The 27,607-nt window shown below is 37.9% G+C and overlaps 1 protein-coding gene across 3 annotated transcripts; it reads right to left on the bottom strand.

Annotated features, from left to right (window-relative positions):
- Positions 1-429: 429 nt before the first annotated feature.
- chka (choline kinase alpha) lies at positions 430-27,573 on the bottom strand. 3 transcript variants are annotated; one of them, XM_041998177.1, is made up of 13 exons: positions 27,110-27,231; positions 26,211-26,319; positions 25,703-25,763; positions 24,483-24,536; positions 12,322-12,435; positions 10,247-10,380; positions 8,057-8,161; positions 7,111-7,169; positions 6,928-7,015; positions 3,505-3,613; positions 3,307-3,413; positions 3,114-3,195; positions 430-2,628 (listed from the first exon to the last, which is right to left on the bottom strand). In XM_041998177.1, exons 2-13 carry the CDS (start codon positions 26,255-26,257, stop codon positions 2,569-2,571), a joined length of 1,020 nt encoding a protein of 339 aa, XP_041854111.1. In that variant the 5' UTR covers positions 26,258-26,319; positions 27,110-27,231; the 3' UTR covers positions 430-2,568. The 3 variants fall into 3 exon arrangements, with proteins under 3 accessions (XP_041854111.1, XP_041854109.1, XP_041854110.1); XM_041998175.1 differs by lacking the exon at positions 25,703-25,763 and having other exon boundaries at positions 27,110-27,573; XM_041998176.1 differs by lacking the exons at positions 24,483-24,536; positions 25,703-25,763 and having other exon boundaries at positions 27,110-27,573.
- Between the last annotated feature and the right edge of the window lie 34 nt (positions 27,574-27,607).

Raw genomic sequence — 27,607 nt, 5'->3', positions numbered from 1 at the left:
AATAAATGAAACGTCATATTCACATTATGCTAAATCCCAAGGATTCACAAACTGGAAATATATCTAGATGTAAAAAATCACTATGGCTTCACAAGAATGAATATAGATGCATATCAGTCTTTGCAGAGGTTGCACAGCTTTCATTTGTAGCAGCACAGTGTCATGGTTATGTATTTTCTATATTTTTTGACAAACAAAATGAAGTGTTTTGCATGTTGGCAGATGTTAAGCAATATTATGACTTCTGTGATCTTTGAGCTGACTTGCTAAACACCTTCATCCTAAATGTCAATGGGTAATTCTTAACTTAGCAAATTACTAATTTATTGACACATCCAGCTAGTAAGTGATGTTTAGTTGACTATAACCAAAAATCACTATCTAACTAAGTGGTAAATTACAAAGTGACCCAATTTGTCTGTCAGGTTTGAGTGTTTTCATTGTGTATGAGCTCATTTGGAAGTTAGGCTTACAATAACAACTGTTAGCTTGTCCAAATTAATGGAGAGTAATGCTAACTTGCAAAATTAGGCAAAAGTAGCAAAAAAGCAACAAAATGGTTTAAAGCTTGAAAGGTGCTCATACCCAATAAAAACTACATATGTTGAATAAAAGAAAAGGGAAAAATAACAACAATCAAAAAAGTGCTGGACATCTGTGCTAGTTAGCTTCTGTTACTCTTATACAGCATTATGATTGGCTTTTAGCTGTAGTTTTAAGTGGTTCAATTATAGGTCCAATTAAAGTAAAGTTGTAAATGTATTAAAATTAGTGGCCTTACGCAGGTCAGAATGAGACTGTAAATTAGCATTAGCTAAAGCTAGCTGTACAACTAGCACAGATCCCAGTTTGGTCTTCACTTTTTTTAACTAAATGTTTCTGTGTTTTATGATATGCATGTAGCAAAACAGAAAGATAGTTTAGCAAGTGTGGCTTAGCTGAAGTTCAATTTAGTCTGCTCAGTCAACTTTTGATACCCTGGCAATACAGGGTCTTACATCAGTTTTAATGGTCTTTGTAATTCACATTAAAAAAAAAACATTAAAATGCAAAGTGAAGGCTGTCTTAGCAGTAGGTGATACATATTTAAGTGTTTTGTGTAAAATTACTTGATGGTGTTAATTTGTCACAGTTTTCATTCTCAACACTATCACTATTTTCAAAACTAACCATCTGCAGTGGATAACCTCTAAAATTAGAACTGTTAAAAGTCAGCACAGTCCTTCCTCCTGTTATATGTGCCTAAAGTCAGTATTTTACCAAGCTTTAGTACACAGCAGTCATAATATAAGCTCAGATTTGAGGGAAAGTATTTCTCCTGATGAGCTATTAGATTAAAGGTGGTAGCAGACTAACTGCACAGCAGTTCATTTGCAGCTTATTAAGTAATAATTAATGCAAAAATTGGCTATGCTGCATGATGAGATCACTGAATCATTATTCTGAATTATGTGTGCAATGATGAGGCAACTTGGTAGCAGGCACTTGCGCCAAAACACCAGTGTCCAATCACCAAATCCATCACCACTGTTATGTGCACTGTAAAGCTCCTCTCTATTACATGATTGCCAATACAAAACTTAGCAGCCATCAGACAATGCAGGCCTACTTTGTAAAATTACACACAAATGTGAAGATTTGAATCTCCTTGTCACAGTGATCAGAAACAATAATTTAAAACCCTCCACACCTCCACTCTTTGTTGGAGGATTACTTGTAAAAATGTCACAAACAATAAGGCATACAAAGACGCCTGGAGTTTGATGACTTGGTTTTGATTTGGTGGAGCCACCCAGGAAAACAGTCACCTCATTGACAATACAAAATAACTATCAGCCCTGGCCAAAAAACAATGTCCTACATATCCATTAAAAAAAGGAAATCAAACAAACAGCAAGTATACAAAAATTAGACCCATAAATCAAGTCATGATTCCACTACACTAGCCTATTCAGCCCACCAGTACCAGATAGGACCAGGCTACTGGCACATTGAAATGTATATATAGTAATCTATATATAATGTAATATTACGTTGTTAGCAACTGGCTTCCTCAGTGAGCTAGACTACCCAGAGAAGTTCGCATTTTGGTTTTTTCCCATAGAGCATTTTCATTAGCGAATGATCTATACATACACATTGATGCAATGTTAACATTTCCGATCTAGCTGTAACTGGAATCCACCATTCTCCTTCTCAAAACCACTGTTAGCAATATGGTTTGAATAAGACAGGAGCAGAGCACTTCTGCCTGATAATGAAAGTTAATAAAATTTGATGTCTTCTCTTTCTCTTTCTGGTTTTTTATTTATTTATGTTGTTGTTGTTGTTGTTGGACTTCAGGTAGTAGCGCAGTGTAAACTTTGAGCTACGATGGATTAATGGGCATACTTTAAGCGCCAAGCCATGAGATTAAGCTTCGGCTTTGGTCAACACAACACCAACAGTAGGCTGCAGATCCCTTCAAGACAGGGAGTGTAAGTAAAGCGTAGATCGTGGAATCTATATCAGCCTGTATGTCCACTTCCTGACATTCTGGCTGTCAAATCTTCCAGTCATCTTGCTCCATTAAGGGGCCCAGATCTTTTTCTGCTGGAAGTAGGCATCAAATCTGGCCTGGGCGTACTCCTACACAGCAAAATAAAAAAAAAAGCACTATCATGAGTATTGATGCATAATCACAATTCTAAGTATTAATAAATCTGATTTTAAACCTTGTAACACATAGAAAATATTGTAAACTTCTGTAATAGTTATTCATATAAAGGAAGGGCAGCATTTTTTGCATCAAATGAGGACAATTACTTGTTATGACATTGAAGTAATGTGTAAGCAATTAACAGTAGTCCAAAAATCTGCTTGTAAAAAGTAATATTTCTTAGTCTAGCCAACATGTTTCATTGAATGCTGTAAATGAAAACTGGTTTGTGAATTTACTAATGTTAATATTATTAGTGTTGGTATTTGGAGCTGTCCTGGCTCAGGTCATGACATCCCTTCAGGCAATAATGGCAATCAGCTGACACCAGATCTGACACAGCATCTTCCAGGAGGTAAAAATACTAACATGGCAGGCATGACAATTAAAAAAAATTAAGAAATATAAAGCTTACCAGGTATCCAAACTCGATCGTGGACAGCCGGGCCTGGATGATGGACCATAAACCCCAAAAGAAGTGAGATGCAAGGGAGAATCTGCACTCAAAAACACAAAAACACTTTGCTAAGTACTTTAAAAAGAAGAAGAAAAAGAAGAAAAAAAAAGCCACTCACATGTTAACTTTCCACTTAGACTGTTGGACTCACCTGTTGACCTCCACATACATGTTCTCTTTCAACTTCATTTGGTCGTCTGCACTCAAGATGTCAAACCCTTGATTGGACTCACGCAGGTAGCTTTCAATGAAGTGGAGCTAAGCACAAACATCTTACAGCAGTTAGTGGTCCAATCAGAGAAAAAACAAATAAATAAACATCAGCACATTAGGAACAATTAACACACACCTGCTGGGCTTTTGAAGGATAGTTCTCGGTATTGACTTTGAAGAAGGGAAACTCCTCACAGTTGTAGTCGTACATCCATTCACAGAAATGGTTGCCAATATCAAATCCCCTGCAACATAAACAGAAGAGCAAAACTTGATTAATTTTATGTACTGTGTATTTACACTATTGCAACTTCTTAGGTTCACTGAAAAAATAACCCTGTATCTGTATGAGGATACAATTCAATATTTTTTCTGTTTTTTTCTTTTATTTTCTTTTTCCATAAAATCTAATTCAAGTATTTAATCGTGTTATCTATTGTAATAGCTGGTATCTTTGGAATAGAGTATTTCTGTGTATATGTGTGACAGTTACAAGGATTTAGGATTTAAAGTTTATTTGCAACAGTTAAACTACCTAATTTTTCTTTTTATCTTTTTTTAAGATAACCTGAGACTTTGTTTGTGTGTATGTGTGTGTGTGTTTTGTGTTTTTATCTGCAACTCTCACTCACTGCCTCTGCTTCCAGTCTCTGAGGGTTTGTTTTGTAGTCTGTGTTCTGTATTTAAAATATAAACACAGCTGTTCCTGACTTGATCTCAGACCACACGATGTCCAGCATATTAAGGAAGTGACTACTGACATGCAGCTTTGGCTGATTTGCGACACGTTGTGTAAAAACGTGCACCACATGTGAAAAACAGATTAGCTAAAACCAGATATAAATTAGACTAGTAAATGCTTTAATAGTATATACTAAAATAACTGCTTAAATTCTATTTCAGATAAACAATGTTTGATTTAATTCTCCACTGCTGTTGAAGTGCTTTAACCCAGAACAAATACAGTAGACTGTGTCTGCATGAGCTTATGTCCTAATGTAGCACTTGGAAGCTGGTTCCCACACTGTTATCAGGGGCCTGGGACTGTTTTCAACATAACCCCCTGCCCACCCTCTGCTCTGTGGGAGGCTACATTCCAGGCTCGTCCCTCCCGTCTATTTCCTCTTGTAGCCAATGAAGAAAGAAAAATGTTTGAACACCCACAGTATGTGACAGAAAGTGTGCGGAGGGGTGTGTGTCCATTCTGTACATACACAATCATTTGTTTCATATGTGTATGGTCATTTGTGGGCCCAATGTTTACTGTGTTACATTTGGATAGACTAAAAGGGCCTTTACCTAAAAGGGTGTCCTGGCCATCTAAAAATAAGCTACACTGTAATTGGCATAAAAATAAGTTCTCCTTGAGACACAGTCACGTTCCAGTTTTTGTCTCTATATGCAACCTGTGTGCAAGCTGCAGTGGAAATCCACCACACAATCATCTCCATAAGTCACACTGACAGGTCTTCCCGTCCCCTTTATCCTGGGCGCCCTCACCAGCCTGACAAATTGTGGTTACATAACATCTGCAATGAATATTTTTTACCAGGCTGAATTATGACATCCAGGGTCAGCAAATACTGAAAATACTGAAGAAACAAATCAGGGTGACTTTGTCCTTTTTTCCCAGTTTCCATTGGCTTTGGTGTTTGTTTGTCTCTGGATCGGGGTCACTCGATCGATTGCTTTTGCAGATTACCAACCACCCTATCTAGTTTAAGGGGACTAAAGTTTAGCTGGGAGGAGAATTACTGGAAGTAGAATGAGCAATGGTGACGCAACAGCAGAAGCACACACTAAGAAAGGAGGGTTCAGGAAGGGTCTCAAAAATGAACACAGGGTTCAAACAGTGTACACGTTTGTACCTCTTTGTCTGTACATGTAATAAAACTATTCTACACCCATAGCTACAACACTGTTTGTTTATATTCTGGTGCAAGAATGCATGAAGGGAGATGAACAAGCAGATCCTACTCCTATAGAAACTTCTAAAGGAAGCAAGAAAATAATTAGCTAAACACAGTATATGGCAAATTCTTATCTGTGAAGTCACACAACACTGTACGAAGCAGAGATGGGAGACAGAAACTAAAAAGGTTATCCTTCAGGATACTTGGAGGGAAACATTCTCTTAAACACACAATTCCAATATATCCTGGACTATCTAATGGCTTGAAAGAGATTTTTCATCCAAATATCCCACAACCAACTTTCATATCCTCCCTGTGTCTATATTACATAAACTTCATGTGCCACCCTCATATCAGAGCCTCATTTGTACCAGAGAGATTACTGTTATCACCCAGTTTATTCCAGGTCAGGCTTTCACACGTGTATACTCATAAATATAATTTTCATAAGATTATTTCCTTTTCTTTTGAGTCTCACTTTTCATTTAATGAAATCTTAAAATGGGACATGGAACAGAAATATTTTACTTTTATTCAGCGTCACCAAACAAATAGACCAACTGATGTGCTCAAAACCAGCCTCACTGCTGTGGCAGGTAACAACTGTACATCATGTAAAAGGTTTTGTGATACAAACACAGAAAATAACACCTTGTTTTTCATTTAGATTGACAAGACTAAATGGGGCTCAGAGTTTGGACTATACAGGGTCAGTTAGACTAAATTTAAACAGTGAAGACATAAGATTTCTACGAAAGAAGCCTCGTGTGTTTCTGTATGGAAAAGCTTAAAGAAAAAGATCGATAAGAGCAAAGTGATTTTTTGTTACACGCAGGGAAATCCCCACATTTCTACAGACTATCTGACAACCTGCTGACAGTTAGAACATGCAGGTTCTCTGGTTAAAAAACAAAACCAAACACAACTTTAGCTGGAACTGAAAAAACGACCAAAATAGATTTCCCCTTCCTTTGTCTTCAAATTTCCTTCCTTTTTTAACTGGAAAAGGTCAGCTTTAACAAGAATAAACTATTCAGGGAATTTTAAAGAAAAACATTCATTTATGTATTTTCCAAAACCTTCCACTGTTCCTGGTCTACTTGTGCTCTTTCTTTATGTGACTCACTGCTCATTTTAGAAATATGTTTTTAATATGTCTGGTAAGCTAAATAAAGATATGAAGAAAATGTTTTTTAATAAATAAATAAATACATTCTGAGCACTTTTCGGTTGCTGAAGACACACATCCTTAAAATGTTACACAAAGCACATTTGGGAACTACTTTTTGCTGCGGATTAACACACATTACTCCACAAGTGAGTACTTATAGCAGAGGCCTAACATGCATGTGTGAGTGAATCCAAATAAACGTATATCTATGTTGCCTCAGACAGATTCGTTTTCATTACTGATTATTCTGCAAGCCATTTTTCTTAAGAGTCAGCCAGCTTAAAAATAGGGAACAATCTCCCATATACTTCCCACAGTCCAAAGGGAAACCTCCAAACATCATCTATTCAGATTAACAGCCACAAATTTAAAGAAACTTAGTTCCCTTTCACGTGTGCCAAAAAAACAATACAAATTATTGTATTTGGTAGCTGAAAAATATATATAAAAACAGTAAACTGTGTTTCTGAAGTACCTGTAGTTGTAACTGCTGTATTCAAAGTCAATAAGCATCAGCTTCTGTTTGTCTGAGCTCTGGCGGCCCTTCAACAACAGGATGTTCCCTGAAAACAGCACAAACACAAATGTTAGGTCCTCTATAAAAAGACAAAAGCAAATAAAATTAAGCACAGAGAGCATTTGTGTTGGTATCTGGTACCTTCTTGACAGTCGTTGTGGCAGAACACCACAGGAGAATGGGTGGACTCCAGCAGCGACCTAAGCAAACACAAGAAAAAGTCAGAAATCTAGAAGGCGTCTCATTCGTCCAGTTACCTGGCAGCTTAAAGAGGTCTGCCTTTCTGCAGCGTGTTGGTGGCTTGCTGTACATGTGAAAGGCTTGCAGTGCTATAAAAGTAAAAGTTAATGCCAAAAGAAGACAGTGCTCCTGAGCAGCCTTTAACATGCAGCTTTTCTTCCTGGATTTAATTACAGAACATCAAAACTGACTTATTTAATGTCTGTTTAGTGGCTTGTTTGGCAATCGTCCCACTCCATTGTTTTTGACCAGTCATTTGACCAATCAGAGCCAGCTGGGCTTTCGGGAGGGAAGGCTTAAAGAAACAGGAGCTGCAATTCAAACATGTGGCCAAAAGCGTGGCAACAATAAAGAGTATGTGAAAAATATTAAAGCTTACAGACTTAATCTAAAAGGACCCCTGATAAGATCACTTCTAAATCCAAATCTTTTCTATGATCTGTTTAATTTAATTATTTTCTTATAAAAAAAAAACACATGGCCTTAAAACCAATACATGTTGAATTTACTTCTTTACAAAGTGGGTCTTAAGTACAAAAACATCAAACTTCTCAGCTCAGTTTTATTTAATCAAATAGTCACATATTATTAGCCAAATAATAATAAGAAAGCTTGTGTCTAACTCAGATTGTGGTCTAATTTTACACTGTTATACAACCTAGAAATGTCTCTGCTCTGCGAAGGTCTGGTTGTTTTCTTGGAAAGGAGTCAGAAAACAGCATTCCAGCATGATGTATCACCTTCACAGAATTTATACATTCTATACGTCCTGTTACATAAGACCGTGTGAGGAAGCAGCCCATGCATGTGCCATGTGTGTGTTCTGAAACGGTGTGCGGGAACATACTTCAGCATTTCCATCTCCTGTGGCAGGTTGTAGGCGAGCAAGTGGTTGAAGCGGCGCAGGTGGGACTCTCTGGTGAAGTTCAGCCTCATGACTTGGCTCAGGTACCTGGTGAGGGAGTGACGTTCAGTTACTCCTCCTTTTATCTCATGAAGGACCACAGTGTTTTGCTCGAAATAACCAGGTTGCAGACATAGCTGAATTAAGCTGTTTCTGTTATTTAGTTGCTTCCAGATGGAAATCCAGTTCTGCTGAAGGTGCCTTCAAGTTTCTGTGGTCAAATCTGTGGAAACTGAAGTCCATCACAGCTGTCTGCAATTAAAACTCAATAGGTAACTTCTAAAGCATGTTCCTGCCTAATTTCACTAGGAGTCTTTTTATTACTGCGGTAAGCCTCCAGACTCTGGAATGACTTGCCCCTGACCCTCCATGGACTCTTTTAAAAGCAGTTGGAAACTATTTTAATAGGGAAGCTTTTGTTGATAGTTATTATTTATTTTATTAAATTATTATGTTGATTTATTGCACCCATTTTATATACAGAACTTTGTGATTTTTATCTGTGAAAAGCACTTTATAAATAAACTTTTAATCTTTTTTCTTTATCTTTTTTTGTATTTATGTTTATATATGTTTGTATGCATGTGCATGTGAATCTGTGTAAATGATTAGCTGCTTCTGCTTCTCTGTGAATGTATGATATGAACATGTCATTTGCTGCTTGTTTGTTATTACTTTTTGTCTTTTGTGTTCAGCACTTTAGGTTTAGATGTAAATAAATGTGCTACATAAATAAAACTGGCATGGCCAATCACCCACAACTCTCTGATAAGCTTAGAATAGATGAAAAATGATTGTGTTTAATTTATTTTTCATAACTTTTTTTCCAAATCCTAGTATGACCAGGGCTGTTCAGGGCAGTCTTAGAGCTGTCACTAATAATTATCACTAATTAAATGTTTGCGCTTTTACAGATGGAAATCCACAAAAAAAGTCTTAAACCTAAGGGGTTAATATTGGAAAGACTGATTCCTAAATAGGTTGATAAACTTGACTGTCAACCTCACTTTATTATGCAAATATAAACTTCAGTTCAGTCAGTTTGGTCTGCAGGCTAAATCATTCCAGGAATTCAACACATCAGCAAATGAAGCGTTTGACCCTTTAATGAAGCATTTTTACGACCACGATTGGACTAATTTCTTATCATTTCACAATGATGACACTGACTTTTGTTTAACTCATCAAACTATAGTTTTATATGTAATAATTATCTTCATATTGTATGTTGACTACATTAAGCTGATGAGACCCAAAGCAGGAATTTAAAATGTAGTGGAGTAATTTTACTTAAGTATAAAGTCTGAGGACTTCATCCATCACAAGTAATGTTAAAGAGCAAGCTTACAACATTATAAAAATATTTTGGAACTTTTAAATAAGCTGATATCATAGCTGTGTTGTATAACTACATCATAACAGTAATAGTTTCCAAACCTTTCATGCTGAAGTGTATTCTGCCTTCAGCAGCCTGGTGGCTAACACAGTCAAAGATTCTGTTTAAAAACAACGCAGCTGTTTCAACACATTTAAACCATTTCAGCCACTTTCTGGGCTTACCAAACTTGTTAAAGCTTTCAGGTTTAAGTTTCTCTGTTTGAATTTATTCCCCTTTTTTAGCATATGATCCACAGTAATCATTTCTACTGCAACCTTCTCCAGGCAAAGGAAAAGACAAAGATGTAGTTAAAATCCAAATTTATTATCATTATTTTTCAGAATGATTTGACTGTTTCTTATTTTTCATTTCTCGAGCTGAAGTTTGTGCTTTTCCTAATGATGGCTTGGGAATCCTCTGAGCTCTCTGCTTTATGGCGTGGAAGTTTACATAGCCTGACATACAACAGGTCAAATTCCCACCGGGGGCCGATAAGTGTATTTAGCTATCATTGCAAATGATCACTTGGTTGCAACAACGGACTTTATCACTACACGCTGACAAATATTATGCAACATCAACCTTGCAAGCAGCCAATCAATTCACTTGAAAGTCCTTCAAACGGAAGCGCATCCTGATAAGCCCATGACCCACAGATTTGTTAACAAGTTATCAGTGGTGTGACATGTTACTGGCAGAAAACTTTCCAAATGCTCTGTTGGCTAGATGGTGATGTAAAGAGATGAATGACTCACTTGTCCATGGTTCCAAACAGCCACTTTGGCTCCTTGTTGAAGGGCATCCTCATCCCATGAAACTTGGCCATCTTCTCTGCAACCTCAGCTGAGATGCTGGAATCACTTAACTCACAGGTGTCCAGTTTACGGCTCTTTCAAAAAGATAACATGTCTGGTTATCAACGTGATTTATATCAGCCGTTTATATGAAAATGACCTGCTACAGACACTTGACAAACACAAGCTGCTGATATGTATCTGCTATACTCCCATTTAGGGGAAGTGTTGCCTGGAGAATTTTACATTTTTCTGTTCTTTTACTATGTTGCAGTCAATGTTTAAACCAAACAAATATAAATATATCTGAACGCCTCTTTGTTCACACTTTAATGACTCCCCCAAGGAGTCAACTAAGGTCAGCTTTATTTCATGTGAAATAACAGTAAAGAGATGTTTCAGGGAATAATGACAAGTGTATGGACACGGATCAATGATGCATAATGGAAAACTGCACACCCACACACACACTCACACACACACGCGCACACGTACACATTCACATTAATTTAAGAAATAAAGGAAACTCTTCCTTTATGTGCTAAACTATACTAATGATCACCTCAAACTAATCTACTCACATTTATTTCATATAAATATTACATAGAATAAAAACTTGTTATTGAGAGAAAATGATGTGCAATTTTATTCAAATCTAATCGGAAATAATCGACCTAACTCCCTCTTGTGTTTTTAACAATCCTAAAAGTTTTACATGTAAACAAACCCATTTGAACAGTGGTTCTCAACCTGGGGTCCCTAGACCCCCCAGGGGGTCTCCCAAAGAGCAGAGGGGGTCCCCGAGGCGTTGGCTGTTCAGACCCTTGTCGAAACGCGCTACCGCAGGCCAAATTTTTAGGTTTATTTTACAATCTGTGCTAACCCATCAGAACAGAATATTATTTTTTAGACCGCTAACTGTTTTGTGTGATCAAAATTACTTAAAGATCTTTTAACAAAAATAAGTACTCTTTAGGTATGATCTTAACAAATGATGTCACGGCTGTTCACAAATGAAACTCTGAATTAGCTAATGATGATAGGATGTCTCAACAGTATTTATTACCCTATAAAAGCCTTGTACCTTATATACTAATGCAGGTAGAACGATTCCACATTGTAGATTAGTGAATGTACATATTCACATATTATATAATAATTTAACACTAAAAATAGTTAAAAGAATTTATAATATACAATTTCTATAAACATGCATATAAATGAATAAATCAAGCTTATATAAATCAAAATTAAGCTTATTCCACAACACAAAAGTCTCACAACACAGAGGTACAGCTGTGACACCTGGACGGTATAAATTAACCCATGAAAGTAAGCAACATAATATATAAAATTAATGAAAGGTAGGATGATCCGACAGTGTAAATTACCCCATAAAAATGTGCTACTTTATACATAAGTCTAAAATTGTGCAGGTAAGATGCCTCAACAGTATAAATTAATGAAAGTTTATATTATCAGGCTTTCATAATAATAAAAAACTCAAAGTACTTTAAATATAGGCCTAGAATTTCTATGAAAATACATTAAATACATATTTGAAATAAAAGTATATTAGTTTATTTGATGAGGAACAGCTGATGAAAGCCTCACCACATGAAGGTACAGCTGCTAGACACAGACTTTGAGGGTAGGATGGATTTATGGGTGTGTGCTTAGTACACTGAAATTAGGTTTTTGTGTTGTGTGCATGCGCGATGGGTGGGATGAAATGTTAGAAAACACTAACTATGCATCATTTATTTAATGTGAGATGTCTGAGAAATGCCACAGTGCGGATTATTCGTCCTTATTTTGGAAAAAAAAGTAAGGCTATACGGTGATAATTACTTTAACTTTGCTTTTTTGCATCATTTACGTTGAGAAGCAGCTAATGAAAGCATAAAACCAAGGATGGTATCAACACAAGGCAGCCAGGGGGTCCACCGTTCTTTGGTAGTTGCATGAAGGGGTCCTCAGGTAAAATAGGTTGGGAACCACTGCATTAGCTTAAGACAAACAGCATGTTGACTTACAGGGACGTACTGCTCCAGGCGGCCCTGAGGGAAAATGCCATAGAGTTTAGGCCCCAGTTCCCTCTCTGCCAAGATGGCGAACATCACGCTTTCCAGCACCATGGCCTCTGCCCCCTGCAAACACACAGACGGTGAGAAACAGCTACAAGCTCTACCCATCAGTGCTGCAGAGAGAAATCAGAACAGGATGAGAAATGACATTAAGAGCTTTTTCTGGTCATCACACCTAAAAACATTCAAGTTAGAGTGAGTTAATCTTTGGTCGGCCCCTTTCAGATATCCGTAGCAGCTCTTTAATTCCAGTTAAATCGATGAGTTAAGTTTTTGATTATCTCACTAAGGAGTAAATAAATATCTGTAGGCCTGTTTTAATAAACACTGTGCTTACAGCTTCACAGGAACAGCAGCAGAATGGTGTCTGTCACCTACATTTTCTGTGTTTAATTATTTATAACTTAAATGTTACATATTCTATCTCCACAGAAAACAAGCTTTTTGACCTGGATTTCCCTTTGCTCTTCTTAATAGCAAAAAGATTTCTGGTCACTAAGACACTTGTTTCACTTATAAACAAATTCTGGATGCTGGCCTTTACATATCTAATGTCACATTTAATTTAGAAATCTCTGGACACACCTTTGTGGATCAGTGGGAAAAATAACAGAGCTCTGGTCTGCTTCCAAAAACTGTGAAGTGAAGGTGAAAAATGTGGGAATGTTTCACAAGTTGTAAATCAGTGTTTGTGGAGCATACCTGTGTTACAGCCCATACATGCATCCCATAATTACATTGCACCCTCCACTATTTAGACATCATATTTGGTAAATGCATACTTTATGTATTAGTACTCTTACTAATACCTATTAATAGCCTATTGATATATATTTATTTTTCATACACGAGCATTCACACTGCTTACTCTCTGATACGGTTGTTTAGAAAGTATCAAGACCTTGCAACAGACATAATCTATTGTCAATCTATAAACTTTAACATAAAATGAAATAAGTGAAAACGTATTAATTCTTAGTTTTGAAAAACTAAAATTACTGACTCTTAGTTCTTTACTTTATGAAGGCCCTTTGGCAGCTCTTGCAGCTTTAAGACCTTTCAAGAGTTTTTCCTTTTCTTTAGGAAAGCCTCTTTAAAGCTCCAAGACTGGGAATAGTCCAACAGTCCAAGTCTAAATAACTTTCCACACATGCTCTGTGGGCGTTAAGTCTGGGCTGTAGTTGAACAACTCAAACAAAGCCAGAGATTTTTGATGAAAGTACTTCAGTGTTGTCTTGGCTATTGGTTTCAGACTGGTAACTTGTTTCTGTCTCAGCTTTTGGCACTAAGTGGCTACTTTTCTTCGAGGATATCTCCATATATTCATATTTGGTTGCATTCATTATCCTTCTCTCAGTTCATACCAGCCTCTTAGCCCCTGCTACAGAAAAGCTCCTCCATAGCATGATAACGCTACTGTTATGTTTCACTGTAAATGTGGTGTTTCTACTGGTTCTTAATGGTCACCAGTCCCTGCCAAAAAGCTTCTTTAATCTTCTGAGGGTTGTATTTGACGACAACCTGAGTGACACAAATAATCTGAAACATTTCAGACTTTCTGTTTCATCAACTTTGCTGAACTTTGTAAATGGCAAACCAATAAATTATTATACTGAGAGCCGATTATTGGTAGTTTTGAACATTTAAAGTAACTGTAATTACATGGAAAAGATGGACTTTGGCTCTGTTTTTTTGTAATTTACTGTCAAACAGTGACAATCCTATTAAATCTGCCCTAACTTAAAAACATTTTCAGTTCAACACAGTTCAGTTTTTTCCATCAGTGGTTTTGGCTATCTATGACCTTAAAGTTTCATTTCTAAAATACCCTTCCAAAACCTGAGATCCCCAAACTAGGAGACTGTGAGAACTGATTGTGCCAAACTGGTTGTTATGGAGACCTTGCCTAAACTGCTAATTTTGATAATGTTCACATATTTGACTATGATTCAATCGAGAGATAGGGCTACAGAGGCATTATTCTAAAGGAATATTCATATTCATTCTGAAAGTGTTTTTGGTTTTAGGCAAGTCGAAAAGTGTTTTTCTTGTGTGCAATATGCAAACTTCATTTACTTCTTCACCACTAGCACATACACAGCTTTTCACATATTAAATCTCACAAATGTTCCCTTTACTATGACTCAAACAGACCTTGTGGTTGCAGAGATATACTTATTTCATTATTGGTATGCAGAGGTCTAAAACTAGGTTCAAAGGACTCAAAGGGTTAAACTACTATATTACCTGTGTTTGCATGCTTAGAAGCCAAACTGATATGTTCATATTTAAAGAATTACACTGTAAAATGAGGCACATTTCAGTGTTTCTAAGCTGGAAACTGCCAAAGCTGCTTTAAAAGAAAAGGCCTTGAAAATACCAAAATGTTAGCAGGGTGGGTTGGATGTCTGAAAGGAGCTTAAGAGAAAGTTAAGGGGGGTGGAGGAGAAAGATGGATGACCCTGAATGAAAAAAGAAATGCTGCAGTTAGGGTTAGTTAGGTCTGCCTGTCAGAGCGGTGAGGAGAACACAAGAGGTAGATTAAAACTTTCAGGGAAACTTGGCCATCATTCAGCAGCAGCCACTGTTGAAGTTGCTGAAGCAGAGAAAACAGCCTTGTCTGTCTCACTTTATCTCCAGGACACACAAAAGTCCCACGCCGACACATGCAGCCTCGAGGACAACAGGGGCTCAAGGCTAACGAGGAAGCCTTCCCTCATACCAACACAAACACGTGACCGACTAAAGCTGAGTGCAAGTTTCTCACCAACTGAGTCACCTCCACCCTATTGTGTGGAGAAGATAGAAAGCTGGGCTTCTTACCAAATAGGCAAGAGTCCATTGGCAGAGAAAGATCACTTGCTAATGAACAGTAAAGCTACCAAACTGAACAGGTTCACGACTCATTCTCGTTGAAATATCCTGTGGGAAAGTTAACTTCAGATTTGGGAAGTTTTTATTTGCATGTCTTGGAGGCAAGTATGGATGACCAACTCAGTTTCCCAGTTTCATTAGAAATATCCTTTCACAAAGTCCAACATTTTTCATGTTGTCTTTTCTTGTCATAAAATGACTAAAGCTTCAAACTGAAGCATGAATCCTGATTTACTTACAGTTATGGTTCTAATAAAGAAGAAACATTAAGTAGCATTATGTGAAACATTACTTCAAAACATGTTTTATGTCTACTAAAAACGCTGGAGTGCATCTTTAATATGAGCTGCAGCAACCAATCTGCTGAATTTAAACTAAACTCAGAGGTCAGAGTAAAAAGTAGTGTGCTGTATTGCTATCACAACCCTCCAAAGTGAATTACCATCAGACAAATTGCTGCAAAGACAGAGACTTGGACCTGAACACTGCGGTTGCAGTCTCATAGCCAGAGGAATGTGTTTCATACTGACGGTCCAGCAGGAAATCAGCTCAAATAAAACAATACCGCCCACTTTCTGGCCTTTGTGAGATGATATGCTTTATTTTGACCCATTTTGCGACCAAACCTCTCAAAACAGAACTGTGCTGAAGCACCTGTAGAGAGGAGCTCTCACTTTTGGGGATGTTTGTATTACTGCTTTAGTAAAGCTAAATAACTGCCAGAAAAATGTGGGTATCAAATAACAATTTGTAAAATAGAACCATTCAAGAGCTCAGCAAGGATTTTTCAGGTAAGGTCTCCTGGTTGCCGTTTGTGAAAGGAGAAAGGTGTAGAACAGGTACATTTTAGAGACTTTTGGCAATCAGGAAATTGTATCTGGCAAAGATAGCTTATTTGTGAAAGGAGAGATTAAGAAAAAGTCCAAAACAATCATTATTTATTACCTTAATTTCTGCACGGACAAGTCTAGCAAAACAATAACTGAAAAGCAAGTAAGAAAATCTCTGCTCAGTGATGCTGGACTGTGTCCTGAGTTCATCTTAACTGAATGCATATGGTAAGAAATTAAATCTGAAACTCAATCATTAACTGCTGAAGACAGAGCACCAGATGTTTGAGGTATAGAAGGACAAAAGCTGGAGAAGGAGAGAAACTATTCCGCCAATAAATGTTTTCACTATTTTGTTGTATGTATTATAAATGAGTTTCTTTAAAAAATTATCTTAGTTATTTTTCTTCTCAACTTTCCAAGGAAATTTAAAAGACCAGAAAAAGCTCTGCAACCATTCAGAGACGATGTATTTGTGCAACAAAGGCTGCAGCTACCTGGATGTCAAATGGATGGCGAGACTGTATGTTTAGTGGGCTCAAGGCTAATATACAGCTATATTTATAATGTCTCAATAATCAGAGCAGGTTTAAAAGAAGAATTGCTCGACTATGTCACACAAAAAAGATAAAAGTCAACTTTTATTCTTTCATTTCTACCCCTCTACATAGCTCTCAGATTAAAGGATTCTGGGTAATTTTTTTAACACAAATGGACAGACCTACAGGCTTCCAAAGAAGCTAACAACACAGAGCCATCAGTGGTGATGTGTTGTTCATCAACGAGCCGGCTCTAAGAGCTGATTTGTTGTAGTGAATGAGAAGAGTCGAGTCTTGTCGAGTAGGGGGCGGGACTGTTACGGCCCCTGGCCTGTCAGCGCCTGAGGCCTTATTTGGAACAGCTGTGTCCCATTGTCTCGGGGGTGATCGACAGCAGGAGCTGCTCCTCAACTCCGCCCACCTCCGCCGGGATTGGTCGCCCGACGGTCGGGAAACACCCAAAGGGACTGCTCGGCTGGAAAGCCTCGCCCATAAAAGACTCGCATCACCATCATTCTGGGCAGCTGTGTACCTTGAGCACACAGTTCGCCGGTTTGGGATCTATTGGTGATTGATGTGACTGATTGTAAGAGCTTTCTGTGACAGCGACATATCGTCTGGTTTAGAGAAAAGACACTCTTGTTTCTGTGTAGCATTTTTGGTTGAGAGATTTAGGTTTTGCCATACCCTCAGTAGGAAGGAGGAATTTATGTTAGTTGTTTAGCGATTGATTAGATTCTTTATTGGTTTACTTGTGGAAGTCCCAGCACGATAATTGTCTGGTTGACGTTTTTGTTTGTAAAGTTTATTGTTAAAGTACCTACCTAGGACACCTTTTGTTGTATTTATGTATCGCCGGGGACGGTATTTTCATTTGCCTTTGTTATAATTTATTGTAATAAACCTTTGTTATACCGTTTGATTTGACTCCGGCCCGTTTTTGTTAATGACCTTATACCCCTAGACGATAAGGTTATAACAGGGACTTTATTTTGATAGGTATATGTGGCCAGTCACATCCGAGGAAAGACCAGGATCATACTATTAAATGAAAGAAGTACTACAGACTTTTAGAAGAAAAGAAGTAGTGGAGTAATATGTGCCATTTTGTAGATTATACCTAACCAAAAAGCATTACAACGCAAGCTTCAGTCGATGCAGTGATAGGTAAAAGAAAGTCAGTAAAAGGAAAATTCACTGTGGTACAGTCCAGTAAGGTAGCTTTTGGATCCCTTCCAGCTTGTCGACTAATCCTCCTTCACTGTAAATTATCGAGACCTCCCCTCTTTAAAATCTGGATCAAGAGTGTCCTGTTTATGTTACCGCTCAAAAAGTTAAGACATGGAAGGGCCGGAGCCAGGCACAGATTCATCACTACCTGGTACCCATTCATAGAGCCTCTCCTCCATGTGAACCGACCACAGATCCACCTGAGACAGAGATTACGCTGGTGGTGAAAATTACTGAACTGACCTTCCCTTGAGACGGTTATTGTGTATATTTGTAATACACTAAGATCATTAGCCATGTACCCTCCTTTTTACTTGTACTTTGTTTTGTGTTTTTGTGTCTTTCATTTTATTTTATCTGGGTCTTGGTGGAATGGGTGGGGGGTTTTGGGGGGGTTCATCCTGAATTTACACTGTTGTGGTGTATTTTCACAATGATTACTATCTTTAAATACCTGTTCAATAAATACAAATAAAGTTTATTTTAAAAAAGTCAGTAGATATTTCATATCAGCATGTTTGAATCAGCATTTCCTCAGTAACACAGGGAAACACAAGACTGATTTAACAAATGACTGGACATTCTGAACAAATAATAATCCCGACACGGACTGTGTGCAGCTCACTGTTTCACTTGCTCATACATTACTCCCTCTGGTTACATAACGCCTTATCTGCAGAATGCTGATCACATGCAGTTTCAAATCTGCAGCGTGAATTATCCACATTACCATAATCATCTTGACACACATACAGCCAAGCAAACCAGCTGGCAGGCAGCCTGTGCAAAAAGCACTGAAAAATACTATGAGAGGGAAGAGAGGGTTGCTTTATGGAATAACTCAACAAGTACATCATGTCAGGTAGTAAAACCTAACAATATATAAAGACTAACCTTTTAGATATCATACCCTACACTAAAACCTTGCTGCAAATCTGTCCTGCAGGTGGAATCGGTTATTTAGACTGGATAATCTTTAGCTTGTGCTAAATACATTTGAAAAACTCCATAGAAATATGTCTCTCTTCAGAAATCATGACTCAGATGGCAAAGAAAATCCACAAACCTTGATGTGACCAAATTCATGTAGGAACTATTTTCTTTTACTGACTTAAAACCAATAACTGAATCTCTGCACAGAAAGAAATGTGCAAAGTGATTAGGGATGTGCACTGTAAGGAAAAATGCAATTTGTATTGCACTACTAATAAGACTTAAGTACTTCAATACATGATGTTAATCTCAGTTGTCTCAGTGAGAGCTGCACTCCATTTCTGTTGCAGAAGCTACACAAAAACAGAACATCCATGTAAAATTAACTTTAAACCTAACCAGACATGCCACTGTCTTGCTCATTCACACCTGCAGCCACACACAGCTGAGGTAGAAATAGCTGCTACTGAAAGCTAATCTGAAATGGGTTCTCATGATGTCAGCTGTACATGAACAGCTCAGGGAATGTAGTTTTAACTGAGAGCTCCAGTTTGTACAACCCATCCCACAGAATTTAGTTTACTCCTCTGTTCAAGAGCTTTCATGGCTTTCATTCCATATAAATAAATAACAACAGAACCCATTTTCTCCATCTTGAGTTCAGTAAGTTCAGTGATACTGTCACGAGCAGGAGTCTCGTGCCATGACGAAGCACATTTTCTCCACACTGTGATACAGCTGACATTTTGAGCTCAGCAGAAGGGAACTGACCACTGTTGAGCTCACACAATAATCAGAATTGCTCTAGCTGTTACTGACATTAACAAATAACACAGTTGATGCTTCTAATGCAATTTTCAAGAATCTACTTTGTACCTTTGTGAAAAAAATTAAGCCGAGAGGAATTCGCCAACCTACACTTACTAGTCTGTGAGTATATGTCGGCCTTCTCTGAAGGGGGGAGCTGAGCTGAAGCACAGCAGAGAGGAAGGAGGAGGAGCTTGCACATTGTATTCAAAAAGCAAAAACCTTAACTTAAGTTCTCCTTCTTCACATAGTTTTTCTCTTCTGCTTGAGGGGTTAATCGATGTAAAAGGTCCAAAAGAGGCAGAGCATTATACAGTGCCTGATATTAATCACCTTAAATTACTAAACCTATGAATGCATCATATCAGGCAGACAGAAAGATATTCAAACAGCTTGAGTATTTCAGAAAATACCACTGATATAGAAATGTGTTTATAATAACATGTTGCCTTTTTATCCGCACTTATTTATATCTGGGTAAAGAGATAAATGAAAATGAGCTGGTCTTTTTATTTTTTCTTCTTTTACATTAAGTCATCAACACAAAATGGACCAAAAAGGACAACTTTTTGGGGATTACTTACTTAGTTTATCACTAAAAGCAGCAATCTGATGAATTTAAACAGGCTGGAAGGTCCTTTTCTCAATGCAAATCTTAATTCTGTTAATGCTCTGCTCGGCCAATCGTGCTGGGTCCGCTGTTTAGAGACTGCAACGTCAGCCCACACACTGAACCATGCTACAATATTGATTGTGTAACAGCCCTAAGTTAACCTCTTTTTCATTTCCCCTGTCCTATTTTAAATGCTAGAATTCGCTTAAATGGTTTATTTGATTGATTTCCTCCCTTTGACAAGTTTTCCATCTGTTAAAATGTTGATAATCAAAAAGTAAAAGATTCATTAAGGAGGCTAGTTGTCCAAAACAGCTGAATTTTGACGCCTAATTCCTGCTGTTTCCTGGTGTCAGAGCGGAAACAGAAACTTCCTGATGTAAAGCTGTTATCTTTTGTTGCCATTCCTTTCATTTTAACCATTGTATCGCATTCAGTCTAGTTCACATTCTGTTCCTGTTCAGTGTTTGATTACAACTTTTACTCTGGTCACGTTATCAGTGCTGCTTCTCTGCACTGGGATATTTAGCGGCTGGCCTTGGAAAGATGCACCAGGTGCATTGTGAGCTGCAGACAGCTGCCGCGTTGACCTCAGCACTTATCTCCACTGCTATGTGTGTCAATAAGCCAGTGAGGGGGGATGGATTAATGAAGTTCAGACCAGTCAAATCCATCTGAACTAAGCAAAACTACTGTGACACATTTATTCCACCCATCTGTCTACAGCAAAGAAGTGGACAGTGATAAGGGCTGGAGTATATCCACATTTAATTACGTAACATGTAACAATCAACCACAGTCATGTTTACAAACTGTATGAATTCATTGTTTTAGCTATTAAATATTGGGAACTGCTCAGAAATAGAGAAAAAAAATTAATAATATTTTTGAAACTGTAATCAAGGTGCTTCCTGCTCTTTTTCCTCTACATGAAGATCGAAATTGGGCTGGTAAAATATTAAAATGTTTAATCGTCCACTGGATTATTTTAAACTGATACCACTGCTGATATGGTTTGTTTCAGGGTAAAATTTTCCCAGTTTCATACATGGTTAAATCATGCAAGTGAATGATTTATATTTACAGGTATTGTCTCACCTGAACAGACATATAAATTCTTACAACATGAAATCTGGTGGCGTAATTTTTATTATGTTGCATTTTGTTTTTTTAAGTGTATTCCAGACTTCATAATGAAATGGAAAAACTCCAAAATGGAAAAGAGCAGATGTAATGAGCACATAAACACAATATTTTTCTTTCAATCTTCTTTTTTTAAGCAGGAAATGCTTAAATTAAATTAAACTTGACACTCTCTACAGATGTGTTTCATTTAAAATCCCCCAGAAGCTCAAAGACCACAATCTCTTTGGCACTTTGCAGCTTTGAAGTGGAAACTTTCAAAGGAAGTGGAGCAGACAAACATGGAGGAAATATTACACTTAAAGTTTTTTTTTCTTCTAAATTGGTGCAATTATTACACTATTAATACACTATTTAATGTTTGTGCAATATATCTGCATATTTTTCTTGGTATGTGCTTTTAGACTAAAACAGATCTCTTGTTTATACTTATTAGTACAACGTCAGTGTGCCTTCATCACATGAAGGTTGTACGTCTGACATGGCCTGAATGCTGCTGTGACGGCTGAGATATCCTCATTCTGTGTCAATCCTTCTAATCCAAATAGGATCTACCTTGACCAGACAGCATTGTTTGGGAAGCTGGATGTAGGCGAGGTTATCCTAAGGTTCTGACACTGGGTGGGTCAGCTCTCCATAAGCCCCACTGCTAAGTGAAGGCTGGATTAGAGGGGAGGGAAGCTTCAGAGGAGGAGCAGTAATCTTGAGGGAGAGAGAAGCCAGCATGGAAACAAAAGCTAACTGGCTGGTGACATCACCTCGATCATGTGAGGAGCCTTCATTCAGCTTTGTAACATAAGGGTTAAGGGTCATAGTCACATGACTGGTTGTAGGTTAAAGAAATTTCTAGGTCAGTGGGTTTAAGGGTTGGCAGGCCCCACGCATGAACATCCTGGAGTAACGCTGCCTTCACTCACACTTTGCTTTAGGAAAACTTAAGAGTTCCTCAGCTGAATTCTGAGGATCTATTTTTTACCAAAACACGAGTCTTTAAATGACATTTGTTTAATATATAAACTGCCTTCATTTAATGAAAAATCTTTTAAAGCTGAGTATGTGCATTTCAGCAGTTTAGCTTCCTGTCAGTAATGATTACCACACACTTCATGGGTCAGAAACATGTGGATGGGTGCAGTGATCCCATCACAACATAGCCTAGTATTTGCTATAATGCACACTAGTTTACTAAATACACTGAGCAAAAACCAAGATGACAGCTCTACATTAAATCCTCCTTAGTCTAGGTAAGGATGTTTTTATAAATGCTGGGAGGTCATTACAGAGGCTGCACTTTGTTCTTGTATCAACTGAGGTTAGGCTACATTATGCAAAGAGCTGTGATAGAGGCAATACAATGAGTATATGGTTGAATCAACACCTTTTTTTAACATAGCAAGACAAAACTGTTGCCTCTAACTCAAATAACCTGCATTATTGAGCTGAGCATATTGCAGGACAGTTCATCCTTGTAAGCTACATGTAACTTTGCACCAATCCTTTTTTTAAATAATATATATGAAATATTATGTCCCTTAAAAAGCTCTATTTCAAGACAGGGATTTGCATCTATAAGGCTGTCAGCATATTAGATGTTCACTCCATGATTATTACAGTTGAAATTCTGAATAATGTTATCTATGTTTTTATTTTATTTTTGTCCTGTTTCTTATTTTGGTAATTCCTACTCAAGTTAGGAGAAAAGAAACTGGAAAAATATACAAAAATCTCAATTATCAATCAATAATGTTTAGATATTGTCAACATTGTATCAGTATTTAATTCATTTAGAATATGATTTTACTGTTATAACACCCCTATTAGTAATTTGTTCTTGCCTTTAGACATAATTTTTTAATTTAGACTCGAAGTCTACAAGCTCAGTTTTACAAGCTGTGTTGCAGAAAATGCTGACATGCATGTGCCCATGCACACTCAACTTTCTAAGCCAGGTTTGTTGCATTTTTGCTCAAAGAATGAAATGGAGGAAGACGACTAAATCTCTGCTGACTGACCGATCTGTGTTGAATCCAGCTTTCTTATGTGATCCTGCTTTCTGCAACAACCTGCTGATCAACAAACTACATGAACTCACATCTGTTGTCACATTAACTTCTTTGAAAAGGTAAAAGTACGTTTTTTTTTTAATTATTAATAGGATGGGCAAGTTTATGTGTTTTCCTTATTTCTTTTTTTACAAGCCAAGTTGAATCCATCTCTCAGGATTGGACAAGGAAAAGATTAATTGACCGTGCTAAACAGAGACACTGACCAGTCAGACGTTGGCAATCTCACCCTCTCTCTTCAACAAATAGCAATAGTTAGCTAAGCTACATTTAATAGCATATAATGTTATCCATTTAACTACTGTTCCACAAGGGAGACCAACGAGAAACGACACTTAGGGAACTAATCTGAAAAAATGTGGGTTTATCTGAAGCACAACCCATAAAAGTTAACGTGTTCAAATGCACAAAGTGGAGCTTATAAATGAAAACTGGACTTGGGTTAGTAAGGCTGTACAACGGCTGTCTAATAAAGACAATCTCTAGTGCTTTTAACTTGCAGGTTATTATTTCCTATTAAACATCTTGGATGCATATTGTTTGTTAGACTTTTTCTATAAAAATCATCTCTACAGATGACAGAGAAGGTCAAACAATACAGTTCGTTTTTTGTATATTCTTTTTTTAAAATGAAAGAACAATTATGTGCTGTTAGTATCTGGTTTTGGTCATTAGATTTTGTTCTTTCAAATGATGCATAAAACTATTAATTAGGGGTTAACATGTTAAAACAGAAAGGGAACAAACAAAGGGATGGGATCAAAAAACATTTCCCAACTTCAGTTTTTAAAGTCATGCAGTGTCAGGAGGTTAGAGAGGTGAATTATAGGTGAACTAAGCTAAAAAAAAAACCCACATGGTTGCAGAGGTGCGACCTTCTCTATGAATTCCTCTAAATGCCTCGCTCCCTCTTTACACAGAGGAGCAACAGGAGTTAGAGGAGAATATAAGGGTGTAACAGAAGAGTTTCATACATGAATAGGGGGTCCAACATATCATGGCATGAGGCAGATGTTTGTAGATGGACTCTCTGAGCAGAGAAACATACTTTATGGCAGCACCATCATCAGTTACTTACTTGGAAGTGATTTTCTTTGTTTGACTGTCGAGAATCTCCTTTATTACAGGACATCTATCAACAAGAGAAAAAGGAAAGAACTATCCATGAATAAATGCGAATCCATCCATGTGCGTCAACCCCATTACCTGACCATGCCCCGTAGTGCAAGACAGTACAGTATGAGTTCAAACACACACCTAGTCTTTTGGACATGAACGTGCAGAATGGCGCTTCCATCACTACCAGCTCAACGCTACACCCAGCCGGAAAGCAGAAAATGAGGAAAACTTGCTTTACAGTGAATGGCATGTAAATTCATCTGCTCCAAATGTCTTCACTGCTAAGAAACACTGTCCCCAACGCAGATAGTCAGTTTAATCATTAGTAGCTGTGTACTCGGACAGAGGCTTCTGAGTTCCTTAATCATATTAGCTTTTTGATTAGACATCCCTAATTCCTCCCGAGACACGGCTGTGTCACGGCAGAGACGGCTGCAGTTACCTTGGTGAAAGACACAGCGTCTCTGTTCACTGAGACATTCTGAGCAATAAAGGCTGTTTACACACCCATTAGCAATTACTCAGACTTTAGTTAATACATAATGCAGGTCTCATCAGCCTGCACTTAATAAAAAATAATCACTTTACAGCTGCAATTTGAGGGTTGAGATGAAATCTGTGTCTTTGTTTTGGCTGTACTTTTTATTTATCTCAGCAGATCACAGTCAACTGTGTGTTTTGGATGGTAAAATTCCAGAAAGAAATTAGAGCGTCTCTCAGTCCTTGAGTTTCTGTAGCAACTAAACTTTATCTTTGGAGAAGTTCTGTTAAAAGTGGCGCTACTGGTAGAACGAGTCTGGAAATCATGAACTCTGGACTCAGCCACATCATGTTAGAAGATAAGAAAGCGTAAGAAAAAATGGGAAGCACCAAGCTGAAGTGCTTACAAACTCATGACTTCTCTCTTTGCTGTTTTGTTTTTGTCAGCTGAGCGAGCTGCAGATGTGCAGAGTCATCACCAGGACCTTTTCTTTTTCCACTACTTTAAGAGAAAATTGAAGCGGACTTCTTAATGATTAGCGATCACAAGGCAGGGATTTAGAGAAGGAAAGAGACAGACAGGAGAGGCGATTCAGCACCTTTTTTTTCCCTCCATGCTGTGTTTTCCTGGCGCTGTGCTACATGAGTGTTTGTTACATCTTTGTATTAGGCTGAGATTTCAGAGATCCCATACTGTACCGTGTTTTTTGGTGGGTTCACCTGGGAACAAGAGTGCCCAAGGCATGCTCCTTTGGGAAGCCTACGGCAAAGAACACATGCATGTACAGCCATGGGGGTACATCACCACATACAACAATGGCTAAAACACTCGCACACACACGCATACACACGTGAAAACATAACTATACATGCATGCATACTCTAACATAAGCATATGGGCTACGAGCACACACACAACAACATCCGTTGATGGTGGAGCCGACACATCACACTGACCCCTGTTATGTGAGTCATCTCTATGATAAAGGCCGATGAGCCAAAGAGTCTTAAAAGTTTTCATTCAGGGAATCATAGAAATATTTATGCTGTTAATTTTGTGTGTCATATGGAAGAACATAAAAGCAGTAATTACACAATAACAACTAAACACTATTGAGAGGGAGGGCTAAATTTCCTCAGATACACATCCTTTTGAAGAGTCTGGCCTACTTGTATATTTATTTTTGTAGAGGGAAACAACTCCCACCTGCAGGATGGCCCCATAGAGGCGCAGCAGGATGCTCCTCGGCTCATCCCCGACAGATTCCAGGCTGTCAGGGAGACTGCACAGGAAGAGCTTGTTGCTCAAACCACCCCTGGAGAACATAAGATCAGATATGTGAATATTATTGTTGCCAGTACTTCTGTTTTGCTGCAGATGGTGCTTTTTGTCAGTGTGGTTTTCATAGACCTTTAAAGCAGTTTTTTTAGGGGATCTCCACACATGAGATGCATAAAGTGGTTGAAGATCCCAAACTACATGTCTAAAAAAACAGATTAAAAATCCCCAGTTTCCTGTCTGTGCAAGAAAGAAAAAGAAGCAGTTTTTTAAGTCTTTAATCAGGAAGCATTTAAGATATTTGCTTGTCCAGACAATATTTCAGTCTAAACATGTGTCTGTTTATTTAACTCAACGTATGAAGGACACCTCGAAGCTGCAGACGAAATAGTAAAGACCCACTGTCACCTCATATGACATTTAATGTCTCAAAATATGCAGTCATGTTTAATTAAAGCACAAACAAAAGCATTTCAATTATTTACATTTCTACGAATCAGCATTAAGTGGTTGAAACAGCAAAACAATTCTCATTACGTCACTCGTTAAGGTAAAGTTTAGGTAAGAACAGAGATTACTCATTAAATCAACTACTGCGAAGTCTCCTGAGTCACATCCTGACACCTACACCGAGTGGTACATTAGTTTTCTGGTTTATTTAATGAGAATAACATCATCTTGTCACATGGCTCTTCTGAGTCAGTGTTTGCGTATGGTATCATCTTAAACAGACCAGATGCACGAAACTAAACAGAGATAACGGTTCTCAGGAGGCAACAATAACAACTCTATCACTGCAAAAGCAAATTGATCATAAACGATTGTACCTTATGATGGTAATCTGGAAATCGTCCTCGGCGAGCCTTTTCCAGGCTCCGTGCAGGAACTCCCTGCACCACAGATACGCTTTGTGGCTTGTTTCCAGGTCGGGCTGGTCGGGGCGGACCAGCTCCTTGCGGTCCTCCTGGGTGTTTGGCTGGACCTGCAGGGCATTTTCGGTCACCAGTAGACCGAGCGACATGGAGGGGGAAGAAGAAACCCCATTAATGAATTTCGTTTTCATTTTTAATGAAAATGGTAAAACAAAGAAAGAAGAAAAACGCAATCCCCGCGCTTGAGATGTGTCGCAGTAGAATTTATTTACAGAAATTATACAGAACAAGAAGATGTAGCTTGATTCTTTTCCTTTATTGTTGGTTAGATATTCGTCCTAGTCTCGTAGCAGATGCAAATAACGGAGATAAGCGACGGAAAGGACCGTTTACTGGCAGGGAATGAATCAGGGCTGAGAGATGCGCAGAGTACCAGGGAGGTAGGCGGGGCGC

Source organism: Melanotaenia boesemani, chromosome 10, assembly GCF_017639745.1.
Source record: "Melanotaenia boesemani isolate fMelBoe1 chromosome 10, fMelBoe1.pri, whole genome shotgun sequence".
NCBI lineage: Eukaryota > Metazoa > Chordata > Actinopteri > Atheriniformes > Melanotaeniidae > Melanotaenia > Melanotaenia boesemani.
This window is presented reverse-complemented; position numbering and strand designations above follow the sequence as displayed.

Excerpts from the sequence above, each read along its gene's own strand:
- chka (XM_041998175.1), bottom strand. The coding sequence starts at position 27,345 with ATGAAAACGAAATTCATTAATGGGGTTTCTTCTTCCCCCTCCATGTCG. Across the intron at positions 7,170-8,056 it reads CAGGAGATGGAAATGCTGAA|GTCGCTGCTGGAGTCCACCC; the intron begins GTATGTTCCCGC and ends GTGTTTGCTTAG. Across the intron at positions 3,414-3,504 it reads ATCCTTCAAAAGCCCAGCAG|CTCCACTTCATTGAAAGCTA; the intron begins GTGTGTGTTAAT and ends GTTTGTGCTTAG.